The following is a 21,791-nucleotide window of genomic DNA, read 5'->3' on the forward strand; positions in this document are numbered from 1 at the left end:
AAATAAAATTAAGCCTCGACAATTTAACGACTGTACTAACAATGTAAGATGTCAAACTAGCTAATGCTATGGAATTATTTATTTATTTACACTTGGTTACATTTATAGAAAATTAAAAACAATACATACAAATTATGAGGGATGCAACGGGTGGCCTTATCGCCAACAAGCGATCTCTTCCAGGCAACCCTAGTAAGGACAAAAACTAAAAAAGAAATATGATGGGTTAAGTGCAAGAAGTGCATAACCAAATGTTACAAAAACTGTAATAAAATAAACTAAAAAGTTAATCTCTCGGATTCGTGAATTACAAAACAAAAGAATAACAAATACAAGAAATACAAAAGTCACTGTTCAGCAGGATAGGATATGGTTAAGAAATGTTTATGTAGAAGAGTTTTAAAAGATATTAGGGAGGTAGCCAATCGTATGGAGTCGGGCAGCCTATTTCACAACTTAATAGCGGAGAACGAATTGCTTAAAAAGGATGAGCTGTGAGATGGAATTTCCATAAAGCAGCTATTAAAGGAGCATAATATATAGTTATAAGGACCTGAGAATTTGAGATTTTAAGACGAGGGAGTTTTGGGATTGAAAATAATTGAGTATAGAAGTTTTGATTTTTTTTGTATACAGAACTGGATAGATGGCCACAATGTTAAGTGAGATGCTTATTGGAGGTTACGCCTGTCCAGGAGATGCCTATTTATCTGCCGCTTGAATGAACCCATGTTGGACTGGACATAATTTGTTCCTTATGAATAATAAACAGCAATAAATAAATGAATAAACTTAAAACACAATAGTTTGATGAAAAATTATTATTTACATTACATTATCATTCATTTAGAATTTTTTAGTTCCTGAAGAGGTGGTTAAGTAATTTCTTGTCTTATGGGCTTAGAGAAAGATCAGTAATAATATTTAATTGAAGTTGCTGTCACCAGCAACACAGATTTTAAACTAGCAACCAAATGTTACACGTGGATGCAGCATGTATTGCTAGTTATCCCTCAGTGAATCTCTGGTTCGGAAACTTTTTAGATTTCAAAGTAATCAAAGTTTAATATTTACTTAAAGAAAGTTACTTTACCGAGATGAATAAATTTTGTTGTAACTTTTTTTGCTGTCTTTGGTTGGATGTTGCCATCACTCATGGCGCAAATGCAAGTTCTAGGTTCTATATGTGAAACAACAATTGTTACGCTTTAGTTTTTATGCTAAGTTTAGTTCTTCAAATAATATTAATGTAAAAAATTAATTAATGTTAAAACAGAAAATGATACGTGAAAAATAAATGCCTAATGGAAAAGTCAAAATAGGTTTTAATATTAGGTAAGTAGTTAAATTTAGATTCATCATTGGGAGTCGAGGCAGAATACGAAATTCCACCCGTATCACCTCGACGTCCGTTGATCCAATTGAACGGTTTTTAAGAAAATGTTTGCCCCACACCAACACAATGTGAAAACAACTGCCAACTGAAGTATTCCCGAAGCTGGAGCTGAAGGAGTTAAACACAAATTAAATAACATGTCGAATTCTTAACCCCAAATCCATAAAACAGTTTCGTTTTTTCCAAATACATATATAATTTAATTGTATCCGTAAATGTTTCAAAAAATGTGTATTTAATAAGCAATTCGGTTGAATACGCACAATTTCGTAGATCCGGATGAGATACTTTGCCCCAAGGGATGAATAATAAAAACGGTATGACGCATAAAATCAGGGCTTCAAATGAAGTGAGAGGTCAATGTTAGATGAAGATACATTTCTGTGTCTGTTTCTATATACAGTGTAAACTGTTTATAACGTCATTCACTATATATTATATATATTTATCGTTAAATTTGTCTATAACTCTATAACGTAAAAATGATATAATTTGGTTGGTTTAACACAAAACCCATAGATTAATTCCCTCTTTATAACGCGATACCCACTCTCTATTACGAATAAATATTTTCATATTAAGACATTAAAAACATACTTAAGTGTAATTGTTGGTATAATCAGATTCTACAAGGCACTTGAGGTCATTAACAGCCGTCTCGCCTTTGTTATTTTTAATTGAATTACACAATACACACGTATATTAAAATGTTGACTATAGCTAACTTCAGGGTCGGTTTTTTGTGACAGTGTGGGCGCGCATCGTAAAAATTTATTCTCATAATTTTTCCCTAACGCGCCAAAAGAAGTATAACTTGAATAATAATAAAAGCCTGTTATTTCAAATACATTTTTGAATTTCTGTGTGCCCTTTTTTGAAAAAGGCCTCCAAACCCCGCCATTTCTGTCTGTACTGTGCTACTGCCAATGACCTGCAGTTTACTTGACCTGGTATATGCACCTTCTTAATTTTTTTCCTCTTTTGCGTTTATTGTATCTTGGGCACCAGTTTTAATACTTTGTTGCTCCACTTTTCTGTTGTGCCCCGCCCATTTCCACGTAAGTTTATTTATTTGTGACATTTGCTACCTTAGATATTCTTTTTAAAGTTATCTTTATTTGGTCCATTATTTTCTTTCTTATACACCGCATCGATCTTTGTAGTTTTGTATGCTGACTAATACTTTTATTCATCACATTTGATATCACCTAGATCTACCTTAGCCTATCAACTGAAATTATTTTTTATCCAAAAACCCGTTGCCTTGTAAATTAACTATATACTTTAAATTTATAGTACAATCTGTATTTTTGTTTTTAATAACCTCAAAAACTTTGTGTTAAAGCTATATATTATAAAATGCTCAATCAGGGATAACCTGTGTGGCATATGCTATATTTTATATCCAAAATATATATGTCCAGACGTGCCTGAATACATGATACATACACGTACGTAAATATTAGATTTAGCCCCTTTGCATATTGTACCGTTATAATCCGGGATTCGTTTCAAAGCATTATGTGAGAAATCCACGATCATATAATGTATGTATGTATAATGTATATGATTTAAATATGTTGAAGTAGTTACGCTTTTGATGTGGAAAAGCAAACCTACACGATTTTTCTACAATGTTTTACGGGAATTTTAAAATAGATTTGAGACGAAAAAACTATTATTGAGACAAACAAGGCTTGGATATTTTTATTCATTGTATTGTGTATTGTATCTATAAAGCCTATATTACACCAGGGCAACACTGTGCGGCATTGCGGCATGCCACAAGGCCGCATGCTACAAAGTAAAAAATGTCGCACATTGTGGCAAGAGCCCATTGATATATAAAAAATCCAAGATGCACAGTCTCGAATAAAAGTAACGCTCGAAAGTGTCCCGAAACACTATTTCTGTCATTTTCTATAACAGTATGTCTATAACAGTATATGTTACAAGCATATATTATTGCAAAATCAACCTTACGCGAATTGCTTAAAGTTGTTATTACAACGCAGTGTATACGTACTTAAAGCAATAAAATTTTACGACCGACCGTGGTCGGTAGGACAAGGTATTGAGTGGAGTCGAACATTACTTTTTTATTTACAACTATTTAACATAATTTTAAATTTATCCGACTTTTCGGGTGCTTTACAGCGTGCGTGGTCACGGTGACTAAAGACAAAAGGTGTTGGATGTTAAATAGTTGGAAATTTATAATAATACATAACTTTAATCCGGTTAAAAAGTTTTTTCTTTAAATTAAAAAATAATTTGTTAGTAAATATATTTGTCAAAAACTACACACAAAAAAGTTCAAAAGTACATAAATTTATTTATAAAAAAAAACACAAATAAATAACATCGACTCCACGTATTAGACGCGAGACTATTTGAAATGAGTGCACAATTTAGAATGTTGCGCTCATTTTTTGAGGACGTTTTTTAGACGTTGATTGTGCATCTTGGGTTTTTTATATATCAATGCAAGAGCCGTGCGGTATGACAACATCTTGCGTCAGACTGTCGCAGCTTGTATCCGAGCACAATGGATTCCATGCGACATTTTTCGTGCGTCAAAACAGTTTGTAGGTTATTTTTGTTTTGGAAACTGAGAATAATCGGTCATAAAGTGGTGTAACGAAAAATATTTAGACTTAAAAAAATAAAACGTCTCAAAGTCCTCAGTTGACATTGTGGTAAAGTTTTTAAATAAGGCTCTATCGTCTGCCTTAATTTTTGTTAGTAAACTAGTCCGTGGGCAATTCTGAAGTAATCTTCTTTTCCACCAATGTTTCTTCTTCCGTTGTTTAGCTGCATGGCTTAGTAGTACTAAATAAGCTGCTGCTAAAGTTACTAGGTAGACCAGTAACACTCCATAAACAGCACAATGCTTTGGAAATTATCCAGGCACGATGTTGCCTCGGCGTAAAACAGGCTGCGCTATGCCACATATGCCGCAAATGCTTTCTATTTGTAGCATGCCACAAGGTGCCGCATGCCGCAATGTGTAGCATGCGGCACTGTCGCACGTTGTTGCCTCGGCGTAAACCAGCCTTTACGGTGTCAATAAAACAATTTTTAAATTATCTTAATGGCAGTATGTTAATGAAGATAATATTCATGTATTCAAACTTAATAAAATTCCTATTAATCTACGAATATAAAATGTTTACTGATAAATAATAAATAACGTCAATAATGTAATAAATACGTCACTGTATTCAAGCTTAATTCATTGTGATTTTAACAAGGATCCTAACATCATTTATGCGTATCAAGAGAATTTAAGTCATCCGGAAAATTCCTTTGATATTCAAATGTTCGGAAGATCGACTGAAACCGGGAATACCACAGACTATTATGAATGGAAGCGTAATGAATTGTAAATAATATCGAATGAATTGTAATTAAGATCGTCTTGAAACGTTATTCGCCTGAATTTGTAATAAAATTATACATTGCTAGCTGCCCACGTGAATTCCGTTTCGTCTAAATATGATTTTTACATAGCCTACTTTGCTATGCTGCCTCATAGAAACTGTTCGCTTTTGCGAATGATCGCATAAGTACTAAATATAACCTTTTTTGTAGTTTTTTTCTCTCCACAAAAACATTCCTAAAAAAGCTAAAAAAGGAATAAATAAGAACAATTACTCGAATTAGTCTAGCCGGTCGAGATATGAGCTTAGTAACATATTTGCGATTTTTTTGTATATTTAGATTTTTTTGCAAAGTGACACTAGTTTCAAATAAATCCTCCTTGCGTAATTTTTTCCGATAGTAACGTAATGATGACATTGATTGCAATAATTATTTGTTTTTCAAGTGTCCCGATTTTCAATGTTACGCAATACGAAAATAGATAGGAGTTGTAAATGTAAATTAAAAACTGATTTAAAATATTTAACTGCGCTACCTGGATGCTCAGATGACTTGGCCGCGGTGACGTCGCTGCCACAAGAATGGGCACCTCGTCGTGGCGGACCTACTCTTAAGAAATACCTTGAAAAGCGAGAGCAAGATCATAATAATGTAATATCCGATATTAAAAGGGAAGCCGATGCTGTCAACGTTGACATAGATGCCCAAGTAAGGTCACTAGCTGAAGTACTTCTTGCAGACATCAAAAAACACCAACAAGATATTGAATGTAAACTAATAGAATCAAAACCAGTTGATGTACTGAGTCTCGAACGTCGTAACGATTGCTTTAAGCTTATTACTGGAGTGTTTTCAAGTTGGACACAAAGCCTTGTTCAGTTTAAGCAGGAAGCACTTGGATTAGAAAGGCAGCGTCTTGATGGACTCAAAAGCGTTCTCAAGAAACAGTTTCAGAATTTAGTCGAAGTAGGACATAAATCTCCCAAAGATTTACTTCATGAGTTCGATGAACGTATGTACGCAATTAATCAGCAGCTGATAAGCAATTGCCGTGCTTACACAGAATTAGAGGCTCAGTTGCGGAACCAAGCCGACACCTATATCATTCGTATAAGGTCCTCACTTAATGAGATGTGTTTGGAAAAAACATGCTATATTAGAGGAAGAAGTGCTCTGCCCTGGATCAGTGAGTCAATAGAACGAAAACGGTCTTCTAGCTTAGAGCTGGAGACGATAAAAAAAACATCAGGCGCTTCTCCTGGCCCAAATATGGAAGAGTTTAAAGGATATGTAGCTCATTTAGTGCAGGCATACAGAGCGGCGATTATAAAACTTTGTACAGACTTTAGCGGCCAACTTAAAAATTTGCAAGAAGAAATCGATAATTACCTATATGTAGAGAAACCACGCAAATCTGTGTTGTCAAAAATACAAACAACAATTGATCAAGCTTTTGATAAATTTTCAAATAGCTTCACAGAGAGCAAAGTGCGCATTGAAAAATTGCTTCTTGATATTGCATTTAATGACGTCGTCAATATGCAAAAAAGTTTGTATCATTTTGGAGATCGTCTCCAAAGCACGTATTTGATCCTACACGATGCCAGCTATTTGTGGGATGACCACATATTACGGTCCGCGCTTGCTCAGAAACTTATTATTACAGGTGTTGAAGATATGATGACGGCTCACGATTCTATAGAACAAGCTAATGAGGTCGTATTCAATATTGGCTTAGAGCAGCTACAAGTTGCCTCTGATGTTGATAAGCTTCAGCAACTATTTGATAATTTACAAACTATGCTGAATAAAATTGAGGAAGTCTACCAACAGAATTATGAAATGGAGGTTAAAAAGATTGAGGAATATATGAACCTGCCACTTCTTATGACTAATATTATGCTAGCGGAATATGAGTGCTTCTTTGAAAAATATCCGAAATGTCCTTTAAACTCCGACCAAAGTTTGAATAGTTCGCCAGACTTAGTTTCCCCGAGACGGCAAACTTTAATCTCGTTGAGAGCTCCTCTTCCCCGTGTGGTTTTACAAACACATTTACAAGATGTTGCTCTATATAATTGGAGAAATGGATTTCTAGAGTCCTTACGAAATAACGTACCATTGGTCTCGGAAAAGATCAATTGTCAGGCCCGTAGGTGGATCGATGAGCGAACGATGCAAGTGAACATGCGTTACTCATTAAAGCTTATGTCTCATAGCGTGAGGCTTGAACGTCTAAAAGCCGCACGCGAGGCACGCTTGGCTGACTTGAAGTCTCACGATTATATTCTAGCGTCTCACTTAACTGCTATGAGTAAACTTGTGGAGAAACTGCCGATAGAAATAGCTAGATATTTAGGTCTAGACTCACCGGAATTGTATCCTCTAACGTATTGGGTCGGTAAAATTCAGTCTGATTTGGATCAGTTGTTAGCCAGCGACCCTGACCCCGAAAAGAAGAGATTGAAGATGAGTAGTTACGCCCCTCGACTTTTGATGTATCGGCGTAATTTTGAAGAGTCTTTAGACAACGCTATTGAGAAGTATAAAAAGGATATTCAACACCGTCTTCAGTCAGCTCGTATTGCGACGTTTCATTTGGTTTCGGATATAAAATTACCATTGGAAGGTGGGAGCTATGCAGCATCAGAAGCGGTTAAAGCCACTGCAGCGGTTATGAAAGCTTGTGATGCGTTCGAGGTGTGCGCTCATCGTAGCATGGACCTTGTACATCAAAGACGACAGCACATTATGGTGATGGCAGATCAGGTTCTTAGTCCTCTGAACCGTGTTGTTGATGAAGTATTTAAGGTCAATAAGAATAAACCGGCGGCTCCGACGAAAAAGAGATAATGTTAATCGATTTTTCTTGTATTTATTTTCTTGTAACAAATCAATACAGTCTACACCGAGCTATTTTTGTTTTATTGACTAGGTAACTTTCCACGAATGATCCTTCATTTCATTAAGTTTCAACAAAATAAACGTTTATTAGTCTGTGTTAGTGAAAATATATTAGTTTACATTGCGTCGTCTTTTTGTGTTATTTTTACTGCGATTTTTCCTGAGCATTTTTTATTAAATTACCTGTAATGAGCTAAATATACTTTGTTATTAAATTCGTTATATGATTCGTAGTAAGGTACATAATTGTAAATCAAATTCAAATTAAAAATCATTTATTCATTTAGCTAACACAATGTACATTCATGAACGTCAATAATAAATACATATTAAATGCTAGATGCTTCTAATTTTACATTTACTGCCAGTTTTCAAATCAAGGGCGTAGAACGGACGAGAAAAAATGGCAATAAACTGTCCGGTAATTTTTTTGCAAATGCCTTTAATCTCATAAATAGTACTCTTTTTATAAACACAAATTATTATATATTGTTGGCCTAGTGGCTTCAGCGTTCGACTCTGATCCCTGAGGTTGTAGGTTCGATCCCCGGCTAAGCGCTATTGGATTTTCTTTCTATGCGCATTTAACATTCGAACGGTGAAGGAAGAATCGTTCAAAATATCGACGGCATGTATCAGGCACCGGAGGCGGATTGACTTGCCTATTAGATTGACAAATGATGCATAAATCTGAGGCCCAGATGTAATAAGGTTGTAGCCGCTGGTTATGATTTGAGGCTAAAGCAACATTCTCCTTTACACCAACGCAATCGGTAAACAATCATCTAAGTATTACTAAATTGTTTTGTCTAAGCTTTTGTTAAACAAGTTAATATACATTGTTTACGTTTCACTGAAAATGATAGAAATAAATCTCTCTTTGAGAATTCTTATTTGAATGTTTACGAGGGATATTTGTTTCTATTTCGACGGAGGAAATTGAGGAAATAAATTTTGTTTGTACGTAAGTCTCAAGGAAACAATTGAAAAAATAAAATAAGTTACATTAATCTATTTGTATTGCGATTGAGTTAAAATCATAATCGAGGAGTTTCTTGATATTTGGTAATCATCATCATCCCTTTATTTGGTCAATTTCTGGACATAGGCATATATTTTCCTCCGCTATGCACTGGGAGCCAACCTTCTAGACGATGTCGCCAGTCCACCTAGTCGGTGGTCGGCCGCGCGGTCTTTTGTTGTCGAGGTCTCCATCTAAGGAGCCTACGTTTCCAACGGGTTTTGTCTATGCTCGCCATGTGGCCACCGCCACTTAGATGTGTCGACAGCCTTTACTACGTATTGGATAATACGTTGTATATAAAACAAAAGCTTGTGGTAACTCTTCATTACTGAAGGTTCGTCGTCAGTGTCGCAAATAATAAAGTGCAACATCTCCGGACTTGCAATACCCCTCCACTCCCTAACAGTATGGAGCCGATTTCCCTTCAACCAACACGACTTGGCCTGAACCCACCCATCTGATTTAAACTGTAATCTAGACTAAAAACAGTTACCTAAATGACTATACCTGATAACAGCTATAACTGCGTCGCAAGAACAGTTTATAAATTTTAAATAATACAGAGATTTTATAAACCCCTTGAGTCGCGGGAAATATCAGTTTATTAAATCTAGAACATAATTTACGCTAATGATATAGAAATTACTATAGTATATCTTAATTATTTACTAGCTCGTATAAATATCAATTAATGATGAGAGTATCATGTTCGAGTTCTCCAAGAGTTTCGTAATTATATAAAGTAAATAAGTCTTTATTGGATCGTAACGAAATGTAGTAATATAGTGTTTCACGTTCGATGTTGGCTAGATCATTCAAATATCATGTAAATTAAAATAAGCTCCGTATAAACAGGAACCTCGTTACTAAATAATGTTAAAATATTCTCTGGATGTAAAATAAATTTACAGCCATTCGAGGTTACTCAATATCAGTACTGCTACAAAAATCAATTTTTCTATTACGTATATTCTGTATATAAGTACTATTAGGTATTAAATCGAATTAAATTTATGTATTTCTATAAATTATTAAAAATTTAGCCAGATTTTAATATTTTAAAGAAAATAAGAAATCTAAAACATACTACTAGTAAAAAAATATTTTTTTTTAATTTGATTTTCATTTTAATTATTTCTATTATTACTTTGTAAAATTGTAAATACTGTAAACTTAATTTTTTATAAAAATTTTACTAGTAAATGTTACGGTTATATTAATTTAGATTTTCATCTCCAAGTATAAATGCCTTAAAATATGAGCACCGACGAAAAAAATGATTTAAAAAGATTATTTCTTATATCTATTGATTGGTCTTGTCGAAGAGAATTAAATGTAATATCATTTTGTATTTATTTGGCTAAGAAGATACTCTACTTTTTGGATGGTGCCTGATATTCTTACCTACCTGTGCCACGGATTGTGCCATGACCGCTACCACCTCCGTATAATGGGTAAAATCCAGAGTAAACGGTGTGAGAAGGAAAATATCATGGGTACTGCGACGGCAGAAGAGCCTTGCTGCCTCTTGCAAAGGATTAGACTTTACGAGACTGACGGTTAACCTCCAGTAATCCATTACTGTAATGGAGTTATTCCAGTAATGGAGGGGCCAAAAAAAGAACATCTTACTAAAGTGATTTTTTAATCTTCCATTCCGCTACCGCTGCTGGTGAAATATTGCTCACATATATGGGTTCCGCAAAAACATTAGGGCCCTTTAGATGTAATGGAAGGCGAGAGATGATGGATTGAGATGGATGAATGACAGCTTCGTCATCGCCTGACTTATTGAAATATAAAAATATTTAGTACGACATTTTAGAATTAAAAGAAAGAAAGTAAATAAAACATATTAAAACTGGTACCAGGTGACGTACTTCCAAACCTATTCGACTTCTGGTTCTTAAAAAAAAAAAAAAAAGATCGGACCAATTCTTAAAAAGCCGGCAACGCACTCGCGAGCACTCTCTGGCATTGACTCTCATGTATCACGTAACATCAGCGGTATTACTTAACAACAGGTGAGCCTCCTGCCGTGCTCTCCGTGCGATAAAAAAAACATACGTGTACGAAATGTACCCTTTCGGATTTTAAGATTGTTTAATTCTTTTTAAGTACACCACATAACACACAAAAGTTACAATCTATTTTATTATTATATTAGACACTTATGGTGAACATAAATTACAAAAAAAATTATTACACTTTAAAAAGAAAGGCGACATCGATAAGGTTTTCTATGAGCTGCAGTCTTTATAGGTTATACTTATATATTATAAAAGAAATACTATATTATCTCTATATATATGAAATTCTCGTGTCACAAGGTTCGTTCCCATACTCTTCCGAAACGGCTCGAACGATTCTTGTGAAGTTTTTTATGCATATTCAGTAAGTCTGAGAATCGGATACTATATATATTTCGAACCCCTAAGTGATAAGGGGTGTCCACCCCAAAAGAATAACATTTTTTGTTTGTATTTTTTTTATGATGCAGCTCTTGAGCTCTGAGGTTCTCTATATAGAGAAAAATTCACAGAAAAACCTGAAAGTTTTCATTCAAGAAAACCGAACAGTCTCTGGGGTAGTATAGCAAAATTTTCCATGTTGGTATGTACATACTAAAAAGGTAGGCTAAGTAAAATCACATTAAGGAGAAACGAAGTTCGCGGGGGCAGCTAGTATTATTATAATTAACGAAAACTCGGCTTTCTGAAATTATATCCCGCTAAAACGTTCGTAAGCCCTTCATTTAACATAAAAACACGAAAACAACTCCAAATGTTTTATAAAAGGTCCATTGTCGATGTCATAACAAAGTTGAGCTCTAAAATGTTTGTCTAGAATTTGCGCGAACATCCCCCGGGCGATTGGCCTGGAGTGTTTTGTGTCCCCGAAGCGAATTAATATTCGAATTGTTATAATGAAGAATATTTTATTACATTTTTGTTTCTAAATCGACAGTTATATCGTCGCTGTAGAAAACTAAAAAAAAATATTATTATGTGCTTTTGTTCATAGTTTTGGATTTTACGACCTTATGTATTGTTTAAAAATAATATTAGTTTCTGTTCACGCCATGCAAGTAGTTCGGAGGAGTTGTTCGGATTAATACCTGCAGCTGAGTTTCATCATTGGACGTCGAGGCAGAATACGAAATTCCACCCCTATCACCTTGACGTCCGCCGTTCCACAACTAAGCATTTTTTAAGGCAGTTTATGCGCACAACTACTATGTGGAACCAGCTGCCCACTAAAGTATTTCCGAACCAATTCCACTTAGGGTCCTTCTTTAGAGCGTCTAAAGCTCTGGTATTGAGAGTCCATGGGCGGCTCTATCACTTAACATTCGGCGAGCCTCCGTTTGCCTCCAGTTCTATAAAAAAGTAATCGCCTCTCTGTTAATATATTTTGGACTAACCGCACCCTTAATCACCACTTGGTGTCTTTTGCCATACTCATGTAAAGGAATCATTCTACATGCTTTCGCAGCAGAACCGTGCAACCGTGAACGCAAGCTCACGCTTCTTGTTGCTTCTACGCTTGTGCTTTAGTTGTGTTCTTTTCCCACGGAGACAAGTAAAGGGACGGAGGACTTACGCCGCATTCCACTCCCCTCTCGGTCTACTTTTATGTGTCTTCGCGGCTACAGTTACCTTCATATAATTGAGGCACACATTCTTAAATACAGATAATTAAAAGTGAGTGAAGGATTTATAGACTATATTCATAGTCGACGATTTGACGCTTAAGTCTAGAAAATACCTATTACTCGAAGAAGTTTACCACAAATAGTATACACTCAGAGTGATTAAACCTAACACCAAAACATTAGTCTTAATACTCCCACGCGTTGTGTTTTGCGACTTGACATTACTGACTAAATGAAAGTGGTATGTTGTCTCGTCTATTTTATTACATTGTTCATAAAGTTCTTTAATAACTGGTAACATTGTCTCGTTCTGGCGAATTGTGTTTACGCAGTGACGAAAAGAGACGCCAAAGAGAGTCAGATATTAGTATAACTTTCCAAATAAGTACAGACGAATCCTGAAGTGAAAGTTTGAATTCATTGAATGCGATTGTACTAGTGAGCTGTTGGGACACCTTAATTTGTTAAAATTAAGCTAGCATGTTAATGCTAAAAAAGATGCACGCGTATTTATTACATTATATACACAACCAACACGGTTAGGTATATATGATACTTTCTGGTTAAAAAAAAATAGCATTTGCAACATTGCGTACATTTTATTAGATTAAGTAATCTAAAAATAAAAATTTCGTTCAAAAATATAATCCTCCTCTGATCGCTTGCTGCTGAGTGTCGTGATACCCCAACCCCGTCGTGGTAGTGCTGCGCTACTGCTTCCTGAAGATCTCTTACTATCTCCGGGCACGGGAGGCTGATCACCTACTTGCCTATTAGATTGACAATGATACAGAAATCTGAGGCCCAGATCTAAAAAAGTTGTAGCAGTAAGACCGTCCATTTACATCCTTTGTCTTCATTTATTTAATCTTATTTTTCTCCTGTTTTGTGTTATCGTGATGTAAATAAAATGCTATTATTATTATTCATCAAATCAATGTGCGAATCAAGATTTCATGAAAGAAAGGCGACCTCTACCGTTCTACAGATTATCGATCAAACAGAAATGTATCTGCCCTAATCTATAAGTATACTTTAAACATAACACGCTACATGTATTTCGAAAAGGTCTCAGCGAACACTTGATAGACAGGCGAACAATGCTTACTCATGTAAAGAATCTCCTTCGAAACTTAAGATCTTTTGTGTTCGTCTTCAGTGGAACGTATTCTTAGAAAGTCGCTTGATGGACTCGGTTTGAATTTCACTGGAACACAGTCTATGATAATAGTTTATAGAAATGTTTTATTATAACAGACAAAAACAGAAATAATATTAAATAAAGTAAAACGTGAAAAAAATAATACAGTGTAAACTCTTTATAACGAATTTCATGGGACCGAGCATATTTATTCGTTATAGACAGGTTTCGTTGTAGGGAAAGAAGAATTAATGTATGGATATTGGGTTAAACCAAATAAATATAATTGATTTTTACGTTATAGTCAGTTTTTCGTTATAACGACTTTACACTGTACTTCAAACAAAAGTTATAGATGCCTTGCATTATGGCCTAAACAGTGGTAATGGGCGGGGCATATAGCTAGATGCACAGATAAAAGTTGGACTTTAAAGACATTTATGGAATGGACCAAGGGGAAGAAGGAGAAGAGATTGCTCTAAAAAGGTGGATAGAAGATATAAAAGCGTTAGCAGGAAGCGAATGGAGAAAGAAAGCCATGTATATAGATATTTGGAAAAAGCTGGAGGAAGCCTGTACTTGTGAACAAAAAATGTACATAACAAATCTAAACTGTACATTTGTTAAGATTTGAAATTAACGGGCTTTATTATTTTTATTAACAAATAAAAAACCACTTCCGACTACTGTTTGATTTTTGAACGGTGTTTACCAATGAGAAAATTAGGGTTATGTCTTATGGTTTTATATATTGACTGAAACATATCATATTATTCTCCTGAACAATAGTTGACGAGGTTTCAGAAAATCTTTTCAAAGTACAGGAAGTAGCGCGGGTAAAGATACGAGCGGAAGATAGAAATGAATGTAAGCTATAGAGCAGTGTTTCCCGACCCCTTTTTGTGCCCCCTATGTAACTTACATAATTTTTGAAGTTATACTTCTTTAGGCGCGTTATGAAAAATTGATGAGAGTGAAATTTTACGATGCGCGCGCACCGTGACACAAAATTATCAGTATGAAGTTGCCCACTAACGAATTCTTTTTAAACCAGCCGGGCGCCGAGCGTGCGCAAGCGAGATGAGAATAAGACAATCTACAAGTAAAAAGAAATAGAATATGCGTGAAGTTAGCAGCTATGCCAAGAATTTTGAATGATCATAATGATCTTTGTAGTACCTTTTAAACAAATAAAGGAGTTTTAAGTATTTTTTCAAAGAAATTTAGCAATGCTTGTTCACAAAGACCTATTGTTACTTAGTTAAAAGGTTATGAAACATACCTAGTTATTAAATTAAATGAATAATATAATAAAATAATAATAATTATTATTATTCATATTAATTAATAATTCAATAATATACTAAATATTATTAAATTATTAACGTTAAATATTTATTATTAATTATTTAATATTTTAAAAAAATAAAGAAAGCCAAAGAAGTATAACTTCTTACGCGCGTACATAAGTACACGCACCCTTTTTTTTAATATTAAAGAAGTATCTGTTTACTTAAGAAAATTTAATTATAGGTTTTAAAAAGAAATTACTAGTAAATTGTTAACGAAATACCCTAAATTTTCCAAACAATTTTTGAATCAACCTTAACAATTGAATTGCCTGTGGGGTATTGCCTGTGGGGTAGGCCGTTTACCAAGTGTACGATTTACGCCTTTGATAAAGTATATCAATCCCCAATGGGTGAACTCAACCCGAGTCCAGCATCTATTATAAAAATATTAGGAAGGATCCAAATAAACATGTATTGATTTATTCTTATGAATACAATGCCATATTTATTCTATTGTTACAGTTGGAGAATGTACAGCTGCTGGACAAATACAACCTTCGGAACCCATCAAAGGGCACATTGTACTTCGCAACAACACACCTCATCTTTGTGGACCATGAGATGAGGAAAGAAACATGGGTAACAATAAATTAACTTTTATGTGTGTGTTATTATAGAATAGTATCTTCCTTACTAAATAAGGAAGAGTGGTGCCTAAGGAGTAAGGGAGTCTGTAGGTTAGTTTGTCGGTTTGATAGATAGACATTACATTTACGTCAAGGCAAAATACAAAATACCATCGGTATCACCTCGACGTCCATCGTTCTACAACTGGGCGTTTTCTAAGGCAGTTTTTGCCGTACTTAAAAGGCCGACAACGCTCTCGCGAGCCTTCTGGTAGTGTGAGTTTCCATGGGCGGCGGTATCACTTAACATCAGGTGAGCCTCCAGCCCGTTTTCCTCCGAATACGTAAGAAAAAATAAGAATAGATCCTAGAATTTAGAATAAAAAGACAGGACTTAGCAGTCGATAGATACGACTTTTGAGTGATTTTTTTTTAAAGGTTCGGTAGAGGTTGTTGTAGGGATGTTCAAATAAATTAAACACTCTCATTAAAACAAGAGCTATTATTATTATAACAGCATTAGGTTAGGGGTAGAGTAATAACTTTATTTATGGGTTCTCAACTCAAAACTAAGTGACACATCTGTCACCTATAAAGGATATTAGATATGCCCTATACCTATTGTACATTTTCGAAAACGAAAACGTTACGATTTATGAATGTATGAAAAACTAAAGGGCTCATTTATTACTAGCAACACTGACGTTTTACAATTTATTGGTTATAAGTGTAAGATGATTGTTAATATTTAAGGGTCCGGTTTCGCACAGGTGAACATTTATTTTTTTAAACATATTTGTAGATATTTATGTTCTTTATTATTGTGATGTTATATCATCGATAGTTTTCGCAGCGCATACGTTGAAAGATATTTTATAGGCATTTTTACCTACCCTTACCCTTTTGACCCAAGATGTAAATCTTGGGTAACATTGTAGTTTTAGTAGCCTTATTCTTTTCTTGCTATTAAAATAGCCTATATTAATCAGCGATAATGTAGCATTCAAATGGTAAAAGAATTTTTAAAATCGGTTACAAATATTACATACAAATATCTTTTTAATAGTAGTAGACTAACGCTAGGTTCCATAACTCGTGTTTTCATAACAAAACTATGGTTAACTTTATTAAGTTTAAATTGAATAATTTCAGATTCTCCTCCCGCACATATCAACAGTGGAGCGTTTACCAATAACAACCACAGGGTCACCGCTACTCGTGCGCACAAAGACTTTTCAGTCAGTCTTTTTTGTCATACCTCGCGAACGTGACTGCCATGAGATGCATCAGACGCTGATGCGGTTGAGTCAGCCTGGTAAGATAAACTAGCTAGCTAAGATATGTCCAAAGTGGTGTATGGAGTAAAGCACTATGTGTTCCCTTCCCGGGGAAAATAATAAGCCATGAACAGGTTTGGATGCTGTTTTATGGATAACTAGCTGTGTCCTGCTGTATCTGAATTAATTCGGTCGTAGCGAGATGTAATTACGTATTCAGCACAAAATAATTATACTTCGTTACACCAAAAACAGGTGTTATAAGGCAACAGCTTATGTTATTTATTGATAATGTAATTATTATTTTGCTTGGTGAAAATAAATTCGTTTCAGTCAAATCTTTACTCTTTAAATATTGGTGTAGTAGTAATAATATTTTAAACATACACTTTTATCTGTTTTATTATTTTTTTAATTAAACCTCGGCTGTGCACCAATTGTATTTCTATGCGCATTTAACACTCGCTCGTACGGAGAAGGAAATCGTGAGGAAAGGAGCATTACTTAAACCCAAAAGGTTGACAGAAAAAAATCACTTAACAGATACTGTTTTTTTTTATGTTAAGGTAGTAAAATTGGATTGTTTTTTTTTTATAATAGGGGGGCAAAAAACGTCAGTCATTGCAGCCCATGGACACTAATTTTTAGTGGGTGCGTTGCCGACCTTTGAGTGAGGAGTACACTCTAACTTTGAATAGTTGGAGGTTCTTTCGTAGTTACCTGATTATATGTTAGCGATACGGCTAAGTTATCTTTTTTTGATATTTAATTGTAAATATTTCAGTGAACGTAGAAGAGCTGTACTGCTTCAACTACAAGTCGACTCCGGAAGACTTACCAAAGTCAGCGGGTTGGAATTTCTTCGATATACAAACGGAATACCAAAGAATGAATGTTCCTAATGAGCATTGGGTGCTGTGCAATGCTAATAAGGACTATGAGGTAGTAATAATATCTAGATCTTCAGTCAAGTCTTTAAAAAAAATTAAATTACTATTTAAAAAAACATGTGTGTACTAACATAAGATAAAAATATTTTTAAAAATTTTATCTTTCCCCTTATTCCCAACAATGTGCCACAGCGAAGCGTGGCTGGGTAAAGCATATTATAAATGATTATGGTTTCGTGAAATTAATTGGAATACAATCTGAAATGTTGGTTATCGCGTTTCCTTGATAAATTAAGAAGATTATTAAACGATTTGCAACATTTGAATTAAATCTAATAATCCGTTTGGTCATTATATTTTTATTAGTTTTTACTACAAGTGGATAGTTCCATTGACATGACCCATTGACGAAGATACGTTTTGTGTTACGCTTTTGTGCATAAGTCCTCAAATTTCTTGGAAATTAAAACCACATCGCGATTATCGTTTTTGAACTAATTTTGACACAGTCAAATAGGTACGTCTAAGAACGTCTAAAAAAAGAATTAGTCCATTGAAATGTTACATTTGCTGAACATTTGTTAGAGGACGTAATTTTATTTATGGGACATGTGAGGGGGGGGGGGGTCAATACAAGCTTAAACCCAAGTTTGTGGGGTTGGCGCCCTTGTCCCCCGGCCGCAATCTTGGAAAAGGGGGTGAAAACACGTTTTAGCGTATACCTAAAAATGTAACATTTCAATATACTAAATTGTCTATACACACATAATTGTTTTTCCATTGGCAAGTGTGTGAATTATAGTGTAATTTAAATCACATTTTATTTATTTACAGCTCTGTGATACCTACCCAAATGCTATATATGTACCTGCGCGTGCGTCGAGCACAGTACTCTTGGGAAGTGCGAGCTTTAGATCACGCGGTCGGCTGGCAGTTTTGGCTTATTTACACCACAATAATGCTGCTATTACGAGGTGCAGCCAGCCGCTTAGTGGGTTTTCAGCTAGGTGAGATATATAAAAAAAAAACTTTAGAGGTGTCAAGGGACACCCGGATGGAACGAAATTCCTTTCGATTAATTTATATGTTAATTGGTATCATAACAGTATGATAGATTTTCTCGACACCAATCTTACGACGAAAAAAAAAGCCAACATCACGAGGTGTTCTCAGGCGGTCACCCATCCAAGTACTGACCTCGCCCGGCGTTGCTTAACTTCGGTGATCGGACGAGAACCGGTGTATTACAATAGCAAATAGCAAAAAAGTGTCGTGACAACTTTTCGTAAGAATTTTTTCCGTCTAGCCCCCTTTCACAACGCGCGATAGGGAACTTCGTTCCAAAAAACATTTAATCACATAGGTAACATAATGTACACTTATGACTTGTCAGTAAAGAAAAAATATAAATAGAGAGTGAAGAAGAGATATATGTCGGAGAAATATTGTAACTCCTTCGATTTGGACATCGTCATTAGCGGGCGTCGTGAGTAGAGTCACAAAAGACACGAATAATTATCGTTCCTTATTTAACTTAGATTAATTTCTTTTAACATTAAAAAAAATCAGTTTTAGCTTAAATTATACCGAGCAGCGAGTTTTTTTTATAGAAAAGGGGGCAAACGGGCAGAAGGCTCACCTGATGTTAAGTGATACCGCCGCCCATAGACACTCAATGCCAGAGGGCTTGCGAGTGCGTTGCCGGCCTTTTAAGAATTGGTACGCTCTTTTCTTGAAGGACCCTAAGTCGAATTGGTTCAGAAATACTTCAGTGGGCAGCTGGTTCCACGATTCTCAAATGTAATAGAAGGAATCTCAATGATTAACCAAAGCACGATTAAGAATCAACGGTTAATTGACTCGATCCGAACATTTCATGTTAATCCCCCTTATTCATAAAAAAATAATTAATGTATTTTTTTTATGACTCTGGCACGGTTTGTGCATTAGCCAGCGTCAAGTATAAGATTTTTTATAATTCGTGCTTGTCTTTAGAAATTCGACCATGTCCTCCATGTACGGTTTAGGCACTCGCCCGGTACCGCCCAACCCTCCCAAAGGCCGAGAACAAATTTTAAATTAAATTAAAACTTGCCCTCAAACCGGGATTCAAACCCGGTACCCCTCACCTAGCTGCCACTTAATAAGACCGCTAGGCTATGAGGCTCTTAATTAATGTAATTGTGCTATTGTAACCAACTTAATTTGACACTAAGAGACTTATTATTTTTATGCCTGGAATAGAACCTTCATGTTTTAATCTTTACTTTTAATTAATTTCAGATGTATGGAAGATGAGCAAATGTTAGATTTGATTCGGCGAGCGAATCCAAATTGTGGATATATGTATGTAGTGGATACGCGACCTAGGGTGAGTTTAAATAAAAGTTTTAATATAAACGTGTAGACGTTAACCATATTAAATATAGGCCGGCAACGCACTTGAGTGATCTGGTAATTATGTTTGAACAATTTTACTGATTTTCAGCTTGTTGGGACTTTATGTACTTTCACTCTCATTTTTTGGTCTAGATTGATCGGACTATTTATAGAAGAATATTAAATTATGTATACAAATTAATTTAATATAATATTTTACAGATAAATGCGATGGTAAATCGCGCGGCCGGCAAGGGGTATGAAAACGAAGCGTTCTATGAAAACATCAAATTTCACTTTATGGGAATCGGGAATATACACGTGATGCGCAAGAGTTTACAGAAAGTTGTTGAAAGTATGTGTTTTCCTTTAATTACATTTGAAGCGTAGAAAAATATTTAAAGTGAACTTTAAAATGAATATAGCGAGATAAATATTAAAGATAATTTCCAAAGAGTTTCTTAATATGAACGAACAAACACTACGACGACTCATTGGTCTAGTGGTTAGTACCCCTGACTGCGAATCCATGGGGTCCCGGGTTCAATCTCCGGCTGAGACGAACATCGATGTGATGAGCATTTGGTGTTGTGCTTAGGTCTTGGGTGTTTAAATATGTATTTATATGTCTATCTATCTATAATATGTATGTATATCCGTTGCCTAGTATCCATAACACAAGCTTCACCAGCTTAGCATGGGACTCGGTCAATTGGTGTGAATTGTCTTAAAAAAAAATAAAAAAAACACAAAAGCTGGCGCAGAGCAGGAAAATAATAAACGGCTCAAATATCGAAGAAACTTTCTTCCAACTTTGATTTTCCCTTTGGAGTAGCGTAGTACTGAATTTGATATTATTCTGAACTGTATAGGTCCTTGAGGCCAACAGCAAGATCCATTTTTTTTTTTTTTTTTTTTATATAACGGGGGGCAAACGGGCAGGAGGCTCACCTGATGTTAAGTGATACCGCCGCCCATGGACACTCTCAATGCCAGAGGGCTCGCGAGTGCGTTGCCGGCCTTTTAAGAATTGGTACGCTCTTTTCTTGAAGGACCCTAAGTCGAATTGGTTCGGAAATACTTCAGTGGGCAGCTGGTAAAAAAAGGGTGCGTGTACTTATGTATGCGCGTAAGAAGTTATACTTCTTTGGCATTAAAAATAGTTTTTCATTGCATGCAAATAATTAATTACAATTAAATAATCAAAGACTGGAAAAGGAGTCATTATAGTCATTAAAGTTCAGTTACATTTGAAAAATTAAATAAATAAATATTTATTATTATTCTCTTACATTAAGTGTAACATAAATTCTATTATTATTCAAATGTTGTTTTTAAATTATGTCCAATGCCGTAGCATCTTCCGTGGGCAACTTCATTCTGTTAATTCTGTGTCACGGTGCGCGCGCATCGTAAAATTTCACTCTCATAAATTTTTAATAACGCGCCTAAAGAAGTATTACTTCAATTAGTGGGCAACTTCATTCTGTTAATGTTGTGTCACGGTGCGCGCGCATCGTAAAATTTCACTCTCATAAATTTTTCATAACGCGCCTAAAGAAGTATAACTTCAAAAATCATTATGGATTTTTGACTGAAGTACTTTGGTTTACAGCTTGTGAACAAAATACACCAACGATGTCGTCATTCTTAAGTGGATTGGAGTCTTCGGGGTGGCTCAAACATATCAAGTAAGCATTTGGTTTTTTTATTACGTAAGCACTATGGGGGGGGGGGGGGTAAGTTTTTTTAAGTTTCTTATTTGGTGATTACGTCACCAGTAATTATCTACTTTTTTACCGCGATAAAATCTATACAATGCA

General features: G+C 35.1%; 1 protein-coding gene across 2 annotated transcripts in view; it reads left to right on the forward strand.

Annotated features, from left to right (window-relative positions):
- LOC125056424 (myotubularin-related protein 8) overlaps positions 1-21,791 on the forward strand; it is a 64,116-nt gene that overhangs the window by 32,480 nt on the left and 9,845 nt on the right. For both annotated transcript variants that reach the window (XM_047659510.1, XM_047659509.1), the window contains exons 2-8: positions 15,319-15,435; positions 16,575-16,737; positions 17,484-17,641; positions 18,424-18,596; positions 19,873-19,960; positions 20,191-20,323; positions 21,584-21,659. In XM_047659510.1, coding sequence (XP_047515466.1) covers positions 15,319-15,435; positions 16,575-16,737; positions 17,484-17,641; positions 18,424-18,596; positions 19,873-19,960; positions 20,191-20,323; positions 21,584-21,659 — 908 coding nt within the window. The remainder of the gene's footprint in view (positions 1-15,318; positions 15,436-16,574; positions 16,738-17,483; positions 17,642-18,423; positions 18,597-19,872; positions 19,961-20,190; positions 20,324-21,583; positions 21,660-21,791) is intronic.

This window comes from Pieris napi, chromosome 15 (assembly GCF_905475465.1).
Source record: "Pieris napi chromosome 15, ilPieNapi1.2, whole genome shotgun sequence".
Lineage (NCBI taxonomy): Eukaryota > Metazoa > Arthropoda > Insecta > Lepidoptera > Pieridae > Pieris > Pieris napi.